General features: G+C 34.1%; 1 protein-coding gene across 3 annotated transcripts in view; it reads left to right on the forward strand.

Moving 5' to 3' along the window:
* Positions 1-1986: 1986 nt before the first annotated feature.
* LOC108970248 (probable cation-transporting ATPase 13A3) overlaps positions 1987-11776 on the forward strand; it is a 91061-nt gene continuing 81271 nt past the window's right edge. Inside the window, exons 1-7 of one of the 3 annotated variants that reach the window (XM_018935521.1) lie at positions 1987-2005; positions 3446-3488; positions 3584-3872; positions 3930-4090; positions 6708-7069; positions 10336-10534; positions 10591-10895. In XM_018935521.1, the coding sequence (XP_018791066.1) occupies positions 3458-3488; positions 3584-3872; positions 3930-4090; positions 6708-7069; positions 10336-10534; positions 10591-10895 (1347 nt within the window). In that variant the 5' untranslated portion in view covers positions 1987-2005; positions 3446-3457. Of the gene's footprint in view, positions 2006-3445; positions 3489-3583; positions 3873-3929; positions 4091-6707; positions 7070-7097; positions 7671-10335; positions 10535-10590; positions 10896-11776 lie in introns of those variants that run through there. The other 2 variants (XM_018935520.1, XM_018935522.1) reach the window with 2 other exon arrangements.

Genomic DNA, 11776 nt, shown 5'->3' on the forward strand with positions numbered 1-11776 from the left:
TTGAGAAAATATCGACGTGCAATATTTCTCCGATGCTACCTGGCACTGGGGTAGCTTCAATAGCATGTTTTATTGGATCTCGTTCGAATTTCGATTTTGAACAAATTCGTCATTTGCTGCTACTTCATTTGCCTTTTTAACCATTTTTGGAAAAAAATAGTCAGTTAAGATCTGTTTCACATTTTCTTGTGCCGCTCTATGAGCTCGGTTATGCTCGGCAATTATTATTTCGTTGTGGTCACCTTCATTAAAGATATCTGTAATCATTTTTTCTGTGTGACGGAATTTTATGTTAAGGTGGTGTTCAACCAGACTATTTGCTAAAACTGGTAGGCTGCAATGAATAGCATTTACAACGCTGTCAATAACCTCCTCTAGCGTTTTTAGCAATGATTCTATACAACAGAATGGTATTATAAGCCTGTTTTTTGATCCAAATATTATAAATGATCTATTTGATAAGCTTTCGCCCTCTTGAAGTATTATCTGATTTCGGAAGCAATTGACCGGTTTATCCACCTTTTCGATGGTGTAGGTCAGTGACTCGCTGTGCATACTGGCACAGTCAGAATGTGCTTCCGTTTCAACCTGTATCATATTCATATGTTGTCTTGACAATGCGTCGGTGACATTGTTTGGGTTAAAACACTGCGTTTGGAATTTTATCCGAAGCTGAGGTTGGTTACTAACCAAATGTTCAACTGGTTCACTCCATATACATAGATAATTTCTTAAATTGTTTAGTGCCCATACTATTGCTAAGAGTTCTCTTTCATTTGTTACTAATTGTTCTTATTCTTCTATAAGAATTGTCGATATCATGGTTATTGGTTTCTTTTCTTTTGAAAGCACAGCTCCTAAGCCCCTTGAGGAAGCATCGGTTGTCAAATTGAACGGTTTAGTGAAATCCTTCTTGTGTTAACTGAATTTTAATTTTTTCAACTTTTTTTACTTTACCATTGTCCCCTTTTAGCATGTCTGCCAGTGGCTTTGCCGTGCTGCCAAATTCTCTGATAAAACATTTATAATAACTTGCTAATCCCATTAACGAACGAAGTCCGCGAAGGGTAGTTGGTTGTTCATAGCATTTTATTCCGTTGTTCTTTTCAGGACTTGTTTTTATACCACTTCTTGATGCGACGAAGCCAAAATATTCTACGTCTTTTTATAAGAACTTTGCTTTTTCTATCGATATCCTCATATTAGCCTCATAGAGATTACGTAACACCCATTCAATGTCCTTTACGTGATCTTCGCCTGTTTTTGAGTAGATAATTACGTCGTCGATGTAAACGTGGCATGTTTTGCCAATTTGTTCTCTCAGAACATCATCGATTGCTCTTTGAAATATACTTGGGGCGTTTTTAAGTCCAAAAGGCAAGCGGAAGAATTCATACTTGCCATTGTTTACAGAGAAGGCTGGTTTTTCCCTGGCTCTTTCCACCACCTCAATCTGGTGAAACCCCGATTTCAAATCAACAGTGGTGAAGTATTGAGCTCCCTTTAAATTTTACAATATTACCATTTGTTTGGGCATCGGATATTTGTCCTCGATTGTGATCTCATTTAGTTTTCTGAAGTCAATCACCAAAGCTTGGTCTTTATTTCTTGCTTGATCTATTGTTGTTTTTATTATCAATAACCCAAATCGGGTTATTGAAGGGGAACCGTGGCGGGGGAGTAAACTGTCTCTTCCGTTTTAGGTCTAAAGTTAGCAATTATGTTTATATTGAAAGGTTCAGCGAATTAAAAGAAAGCGGCTACGTTGGCAAGGTCATGTTGTCCGAATGGACGAAAACACTCCAGCTCTGAAAGTATTCGGCGATGTACCTGCCGCAGGAGGCAGAGAAAGAGGAAGACCTTCACTCCGTTGGAAGGAGTAGGTGGAGAAGGACCTGGCTACGCTTGGAATATCCAATTTGCGCCACGTAGCGAAAAGAAGAAATCGCGTAAGCGGTGTCTACGCCAATTAAGAAGAAGAACCCCGCTCAGTCCCCGTATAACGGTAAAATATTAAATTTTTGTATGTCAAAATGATAATGAAAATGACCGACATCAGACTACAACTACTCCTACTTCCCATATAGCACAGTTTTAAATTTCACTTGACTCGTTCAGTTTCCAGTACACAAATCCAGAAGCAATTCATATAACGACATAAAACTTTGCACGATAATGCTTTTAGTGTGTGACACTTTATGACCACAAATTGTTTTAATCCAATGAAAACTACTCAACCCCATTGTGCACTGAATATGTGGACCCATTGCTTATAGTTGACTTTTGAACGAAAATGTCGGATAATCCTCCTCTTGAGTTGAATCGGACCAATACTTCCCGTATCCCCTATATACTTTATATACAAATTTTCGAACTTCGGGTAATAAGAGAGCGTATTTTACTCATAACAGGGTAACTTTTTGCCTAAAATAGATAGATTTGAGCAAAAGTTGGCCTAGCCCCTATATAACTAATATCAGGATTTTTGTACATCCAGCTGACTTTACTCTATATGATTTTTTTTCATCTTAAAGTATTTCCCTGGCTTTGATTCTTTCAAGTTGCAAAAGTATAAAATGTTCGGTTACACCCGAGAGTAACTCTAAACCGATGAGACTACAACCGGTATACATACAATGCCGATCTTTAAATTGATATGCTTTATATTATTTAAATTGATTTCAATGTAAATTTAGTTTACAAGTTTGACCTTTGTCATACTAAATCAAAGAAAATTGTTAACTTTGGCTGCAACGAAGCTAAAACTCTTCTCAGGTTCATTTTTAATAGCATAAAATAGTATAAAAAGATCCTCATCTTGAATTTGGTCGATTGGTTTGTGCTAAATTTCGTAAAGATATCTCGTCAAATACAAAAGTTCTCTATATAAGGACTAGGTTTAGATCGATCAGTTTGTATAGCAGATTTTCACCGTAGTGGTCCGATATCGGAGTCTCCGACAAGTGAGCTTCTTGGGCAGAAAATAACGTGTACAAATTATCAGAGCGTTACCTCAAAAACGTAGGGACTTAATCGCGTATATACGGACCAACGGACAGACCCATCGATTCATCTCGTCATGCTGATCATTTTGCTGTATAGCCTCTCCGAAGTTCCCATCTGAGTGTACAACCAGGGTTTTCATTTACTATTCCGTAGCAGCAAAATTTCTAAAATTATTGCTATGCTCTAGGTATATAGTTAAAGCTTATATTAAATAAATAAATACAATAACGAAGTCATTAAATAAAATTCGAAGAAAATGTGTAGAGTTGTAAGATTAGTCAACCGGGAAATATTAAACATTGTAGTTGGAAATTTGCTAGCATCTGTAATTTTTTTTCTTAAATGTTTAATGTTGATAAAAGGATAACAAAAAATAAATAGTGCTTTTACTCGGAGAGTGTGAGGCAGTTCAAAAATAATAAAATTCATTTTTTTGCAGCTTCTAACTTCAATGTGTGCTAAAATAAATTGTGTTCAAGCAGGTACTTATAAATATTTTTTTTTAGTAAATCTAATAAGATTAATTTAACTAAGATAAACAATTGGCTGGTATTTATAATAATTTTCTTTCTTACAGATCGCAAACCTTGGGAAGGCTTAGTGAACGCAAAAGAAGATGATGAAATGCAAATTACGGGTTACAAACGTTCACTATTACGTACCACGTTTTGTTGGTTTTTCATTTGCCTAACAGGCGGACTGTTGAGTCTTATAATGCATTGGTGGCGTCATTTGTATCTAATTGCAACCCACGAAAAGTGTTCATTAGATATAGCTGAAAAGGTTTTGATACAGGAACACTACCAAGGGAAACACGTTACATATTACGTGAAAGCAATTCAAGAAATAAATGCTACCATGTCGATGTAAATTCTTTTGTAAGCCTTAGTTTCATAATGGTGTAAATTTTTTGATATTTTTAGGAAATCTCTACAGCTACAGGCAGGACTCTCTCCATCTTTACTTGCTAAAAATGGATCTTCAGGGAATGGAAACACATTGACATTACAAAAGCAGAGTGAAGTTGAAATTGATGAAAAGAGTTTTCACATAAGTTTACATTTTTCATCAGGACAATTTAAACGTGAGTCGTACAAACGGCATAGTACTAGATTTAATTTCCTTAAATAACACAGGTATATTAGTCTAAAATATCGCTTAAGTCCTAAATAGTCACTTCATTATACAACATGGAACTTATTAGAACTTCTAAGCGGATCCATAATACTATATAAGTGTATACTAAGGTTTGTGCAAATATCTCAGTTCTTTCCATCGATTACCTATAAACATCCAACACTTAACATTTCTTCTCTTTCAAAATGTTGCTGATTATTCTCTTTTTATAGAATCGACAATACTATCATTCAATGAAAATTGGGAAGTATAGAAAGTAATCTTATATATATAAAAATAAGTTGTGTTTTCGTCTGTTCGTTATAGCTGACTAAACCGTTGTATGAAGTGGAAAATGGCCTGAACCACTTTGAAGGGATGGTTTGTAAAAAAAAGATTAGAAAATGTTCATTTTTAACCGACTTACGAGCGTAAATTCAAAATAAAATTCATTACATAGTTGTAACAGAGAATCTCAAATTTAGACAGAATGCTATTCGACGTTTAGCTAAGCTGCAACAGACTGATCTGAAAGGTCCGAGCAGCATATGCAATATCAAGTGAAACTCTCTTTTTTTATCTTTTTTTTTTACATCCACTTCGTACAGATTTGGCACTTCATGTCGAATTCCCGTTACATTTGTGATAAACGCGCAGATAATGATATAATTTAATTTAGAATGTAGTAAAAGGATTGAGGCTCCTGTGAAGCAAAACATTCTCTTACAAAATTGTACAAACTGAAAAATGGAGTAGACAAATTATTGGCATGAGCGATATTTTTAAAGTCTTGAATTTTGTTAGAAATATACAAGATATTTTAAAAAGGGTTTATACCTGAAACGCAGCCTCGTCCTGTGTCCTGAAATATTATAAAATTGTCTATACAATTGTTCGTTAAATCGCCCTAATTTGATCAATTACCGCCTTATCTTTAAAATAGTAGCCAGCTGTGCGGAAGGCAAAAACTGTTTTTTATTATTTAAATTATAATCTTAATATACTAAGCTAATTTGGCTATGCGAAAGACATTAATGTTTCATATAATTGTGTTTGATTTATAATAATCATGCGTGGCTTCATGAACGATCTATTTTAGCTGCAAAAAATATCGATATTCACCCTTTTTAATGCAACGGTCTTTGCCTTGCAATAATAATATGTTCAAATCGAACGACATTGTAACCGATCGTAACAAAGCAGTCAAATATTCTGTTGAATTTTTTGATTTCGCTGAATTAACCTACGAATGTCACCACATAACGGTGAAATATTGGCTCACCTATCATTTTCTTCTAAAAATATTGTTTGCCAACTCGCATCAAGATAAAATTAAAGAAATATAATTGATTATAACGAATTTATTCTAAAGAATTGAAGCTATTTCACATCAAAGAATAAGGAAACCGATTTTTTCAAAATACTTTGTTTAATATCCTAATAGCTTAAAATAGCATGCAGGGATTCGTCTTGCGGGTCCACTAGTAATAAAAATAAATTGTATCTACTTAATACATTCTCGTCCCAAAAAATCGCGTAGTAAATTCATTTATCATAGAAAAGAAATTAATATAGTTTAGCATGTTATTAACTGAACAAAGAAGTATGTAATTACATACCGACAAAAAACCCACTGAACTATTCAAACCGGCATTTTTTACAGCTGCTACTAGGGAATAACCGTAAAATTTAGCTTCTCATTTTAAATTAATATATATTGTTATACGATCAAAATGAAGAGATTTCTAATAAGAAAACCTTAACCGACTTATTGGTTAATAGAAGATATTTTGAAAAAACATGAAAATATAAATATCTTAAATGTAATAAGTTACGGCGTGTTTCGAACATAAAATAATTTGCTTAACCCAAAAAGATCAAAATGTAAAAAATAAAAATATATAATCGTGGCTTGTGAGTTGATAGAAAGGTAAAAAGGGTGGTTAATTAACAGTTGTCGTCAGCCAAATATATGTATGCATTTTAAATCATTTGATACTGTTGTTGAGAATAAAAACGAAAATTATCTATATATTTCCCGGAATGATATCATGTAATCATCCTTTGAGAATTGTTCAACTATTTATACTTAGTGTAATTTCAATCCACCTCAATTATGCAACGGCCAACGTTTGGTAATCAAAAGTATTGCAAGAAATATTATTGTAGCAACCTTTTTACTTTAATACAGAAATGGTACTCTTGCCTCTTGCGGATTTAAACTGGATTTTGAAAAAGTTTATAGAAATAAAACTATAAATATTATTGTTAAAAGTTAAGAGTAACCTCTTTCGTTATCACAAGTATTATCAACTATTACTTTTAAAATTATTTATATGGTAATATATTTTATGTTTATTTGTGCCTAATAACAAATCGCAAAAATTAGTATCAATTATTTTCAAATTTGGAAATTTCCACGGTTATTCTTACATCGTAACATTTTCGTTTTTATTCATAAATGCGACTATACTAATGCGACTTCCTTTTTTATTAAACTTTTTGTTGATGTAAAACTTGCCTAAAAATTAAACACAACAATTCATAAATACTTATAATTAAAATAAGTTGGTTTTATTTTGCAGATACTAACCATGTGAGAATGTTCAATTGCAAACATTTGCGTTACGTGTGGGACAAACAAACGCAATCATTTAATAAATTAAAAGGACTTGATGTAAATGTGTCAAGCGCATACTTTCATCAACAGAGGGGTCTACCAGTACAGGAACAATTATCGCGGCGTTTAGCATATGGGCCAAATGAAATAACTGTTCCTTATAAAAATTTCAAGACTTTATTAATTTTAGAAATGCTTAATCCTTTCTACGTTTTTCAAATATTTTCTGTCATATTATGGTTCACATATGACTATTATTACTACGCGTGTGTGATACTGCTTATGTCCATGTTTGGCATTGCCATGTCAATTATTCAAACTAAAAAGGTTGGTATATTTTGTAAATGTGTTTAGTTTTTTTTTAGCAGCCCGGTTTCTTTTTGTTGATTTGTTAAAGTAGTCAGTAGCTCAGACTTCTACGATTATGTAATACTATATGAATGTATCTTAAAATAACTTATTTATCATCCATCTTTAAGCGGTATCAGGACCAACAAGAGATTATATACTGTGACTATTAATTTCAAGAGAATATGTAGTTTGCCACGAAGTTTGTAACACACGGATGGAAACGTCGGAGATCCCATAAGGTGTATATATAAATGATCAGCGTGAACAGCTAAGCCATTTTAGTCATGTCTGTCTGTCTGTATATACGCGATTTGGTCTCTCAGGTTTCAAGATATCGATCTGAACTTTTGCACATGTGCTTATCGCATTAACTGCTCATTTCTTCGAATCACCGATAGCGGGCCATTATTGCATATAGATGCCATACAAACCAGACCAGGATATTTTTTAGACTGGACCGCTGACCCATATAAGATTATTACACGAGGATTGCACCGCGACCTTGGGTCTATTGCGCCCGCATATAGCTGTCATCCAAACAGATCGATTCAAATCAAAGTTATTCGCGAAGGCAATGGTAAAATATCCGAAAAATGTTTATATTTTGTAGACCACTAAATCATAAAGCTGCCATACAAATTGAAAGATTAAAATCAAGTTCTTGTGTGGAAAATTTCCCGAGGTTTATTGCTCAAATTAACGCTATAATCCCGAATTAACAACTATGGCATATGGCTGCTAAACAAACTAACCCTTCAAAATCAAATTCTTTTACGGAGTTTTTTCTTTTGTAAAGCGTTTTATAATTTCGGTGCAACTAAAGTTAACGTTTTTATACTTTTGCAACCAGTTGCTACAGAGTACTCGTATTATAGTTATAAATCGAAATAGATATGGTTTTTATGTATATAAGAAAATTTTAAATCCGGTTAACTGTCTGTCTGACCAACCGTGCAAGCTGTAACTTGAGTAAAAATTAAGATATCTTGATGAAACTTGGTATGCAGGTTTCTTAGTACAAAAAAAAAGTTCGTAGGTGGGCATAATCGGACCACTGCCACACCCTCATTAACCAATAACATATACATTTTCTTAACTAAGCACATAATTAAGATATAAAATAATATTTGGCACAAGGGATCGCAGTAGGAAGGGGCACCTTTGAAAAAAAAAATGTGAGAAAAGTCCCGCCCTCTAATAAGTTAAATGTGCATATCTCATATCATATGAGTACAAAGTTTTTTTAAAGTTTCTACCGACAGTGAGGAAATAGAGGAGATCGGAGTATAACCCCACTCACTCCCCATATAACGGTATTGTTGAAAACTACTAAAAGTGCGATAAATCAATAACTAAATGCATCAGAGACGTAAAAACTTTCCGCCGTGATGGTGTGAGAAAGCTTTATGGGAGGCGGTGTAAATATTGGACGATGGGCGTTAACCCGCCCACTTTTTGGTGGAATCCCGTATCTTGGGACCCGATCAACCGATTTCGACAAAATTGAGTACGTGGCATTTTTTCATATTCTTATGTCACGTTGTGAAAATGAGCGAAATCGGACAATCCCTACGTCTACTTTCCCATATAGGATAATTTTAAATTCCATTTGATTCGTTCAGTTTCCAGTATGCAAATCAAGAAGCGCTTAATATAATGGGATTAAACTTTGCATTAATAATGCCCTTAGCGTATGCCAACAAAAATTGTTCAAATCCAAGAAAAACTGTTCATTCTCGAATATTTAGACCCCAGTGCCTATAGTTGAATTTTGTTAGAAAATATCGGAGAATGTCTGATATATATAATTGAAATTCAAGGATAGTACTTTTCTGATAATGGTATGTCTGTATGTCAAAAATGGGTTGAATCGGACTAATACTTCCCTTAGTCCCCATATATATAATTTAAAGATAATCGAACTTCCGGGTGACTTTGTACCGGTAATATGTGAGTCATCTCAATGATATTGAGCTAGCATTGTTTACTCATAACAGCGCATCTTTATGCCAACAATAAATAAATTTAGCGATAACTTGACTTACCCCCTTATAACTAATATCAGGATTTTCCACCGTCCGGCTGACTTTACTCTATATGAATAGTTCCAACTTTCATATGCGGCATATTATTTCGTTTTTCTAACAAACTTTATGTGTCTCCTCTCATCATATGAGTTATATATAGTTTGTACATGTATACACAAGTGGCGTTCCAATGTAAACGGGATTAAAAAAAAAGAACACAGAACAAATGGTTTTTTTCGGCAAAATCAATTTATTTTATTCAAATAGTCTCCTTCTGCTTCAATACTGCTTTTCGCACGGTCCTAAAGCATGTAGAACGAGTTTTTTAGCTTGTTGGCCGGGCTGACCGCCAGTATGGTGTATCGGTGCAAGCCTTTTGGATGCCCTCTACGTCTGCATAACACTTTCCCTTCATGGGTATTTTTCCGAAAAGGGAGAAGTCGCACGATGCCGTATCAGGTGAATACGGGAGTGGTCAAATAAGCGGTCACAAGCGTCGATAGATGAAATGGCGCATTATCGCGCAGCAAACGTCAACTTGCATCTTCGCGATAATCGGGCCGAACACACCTTTTGTAAACCCAAATGTTCGGTCAAAATTCGATAAATCGATGTTTTGAAGATGTTCCATTATATTTCCATGAATTTCAATGATGAATTCGGCTGAGTTTTGATGAATTCACGCACAGTTTCGATGAAAATTCACTCGTGCACTCTGCTACGGACTTGGCAATCATCGCGATAAACTTGTTTCATCAATTTAAACGTTTCGGTAAAAATGTTACCGATTTTAAAACAAAATTAATGTTGGCTCTATGTTCGAAGTTCATTTTCGCACCGATAACACAAACATATTGACACTTAAAACACAATAACTTCACTTCCAATTGATGAAATGTCATGAAATTCTCACTGGACAATCGATAAAGATAGCAGATTCTAACTCATCAGTCGACATATAGATGGAGCCACCAGGGGGCGCTAGATTCAAAAAGTCCTGTTTACTTTGGAACACACCTGCTTGGATTTCGATCCTCAGGTTGACGTTTTACACCTTAAGGCATTTCCCTTGCTTTGATTCCTGAAAGTTGCAAGAGTATAAAATGTTCGGTTGCACCCGAACTTAACCATTCCTTAGTTGTTTCTTGTTATATTATTATATAAATTGAAAGATTCAGAGTTTCAAATAATGGTTTTGCATTTTTTGATATTTAGAATCAGGATTCACTGCGAGAAACTGTACTAAATAAAGGTTGTGCTTTGGTTGTAACAGAAACTGGAGAAACTCTTGAAACTGGCACTGAGTGGCTAGTTCTTGGCGATGTAATCGAAATACCCACCAACGGATGTGTTATGCAATGCGATGCTGTGCTCTTATCAGGCAATTGCATACTTGATGAATCAATGCTTACAGGTTTTTATTTATCTTATGTTTTATATTTTACTACAATATACAATTCTTTTTTATAGGTGAAAGCGTACCGGTAACAAAAACGCCTTTACCAATGAGGCGAGATATGATATACGACAAAAAAGAACATGCAAGACATACACTTTTTAGTGGAACAAAAGTTATACAAACGCGTTATATTGGTTCTGAAAAGGTCTTGGCGATTGTTATTAATACCGGGAATATAACAGCTAAAGGTGGTCTTATACGTTCAATACTCTACCCACCGCCAATTGACTATAAATTTGAACAGGACTCATATAAATTTATTGAATGTTTGGGTTTAATTGCCTTGATTGGTTTTATTTATACTTTAGTAACAAAGGTATGTATTACATATTATTTGTTTAGTGAGTGTTTCTTGAAATATAATAAATCCATATGTGTGTTTTGGTTTATTTAAAAGCTTGAGGGTTTTGCTTATATGGATTTTGATCCAGCTATATAAGAATTGTTAAACTTAGGTTCAGTCGTCTAATTGTTGCTATACGAGATTTTCAGAAATACTTACCCGGAAACGCCTGTTACTTGCATCAACAATGTCAGTAGACTGCAAAATGCACCTTGCATACCTTTTAAAAAATATCCTATATAACAGATAAGCCTGAGGGCACAAATCCAAATTTCTTTGGCGCCGCGATTTGAAGCTATCGTGAGAAAGAGGAAGTTCTCCTGATTAAAAAATTAAAGTTCAAAAATTTCCAAAACTCGAACATTTCGAGAAGCTTTTTATCACATTAAACACACTTTCTTCACATTTTTCTCTTCAAATTAATTAAATTAAACTATAAACTTTTAAATAAATCTACATTTTACACTTTTAGCAGGTTCCTTTACCTAAGAAATCTTTATTTTAAAAATTACATTTTACACCCGTAGTGAACACTATTTGTGTGCTCAAAATTACGTCGAAATGGAACGCTGCCATGTGACAATAAGGAAATTCATTTCTTTCTTCCCAAAAATTTGTCTATCCATGCATATGTAATATTATATAATAATAAAAAATAAATGGATATCGCTAACAGATACACTGCCGACCAACTGAATAGGTTCATATAAATTCGCTTGCATTTTCATGATTTTTTCATCACATATTGATCGTAAGCATGTTTTTTTTAAACGTTTTAATCTTATATTTGTGTCAATCAGTGTGCGCTAGTAAAGAACCGTTTGCCAAGTACCGTTACTTCGCATCTTCTGTTT

Source organism: Bactrocera latifrons, unplaced genomic scaffold, assembly GCF_001853355.1.
Source record: "Bactrocera latifrons isolate USDA-ARS-PBARC rearing strain unplaced genomic scaffold, ASM185335v1 scaffold_292, whole genome shotgun sequence".
NCBI classification, from domain to species: domain Eukaryota; kingdom Metazoa; phylum Arthropoda; class Insecta; order Diptera; family Tephritidae; genus Bactrocera; species Bactrocera latifrons.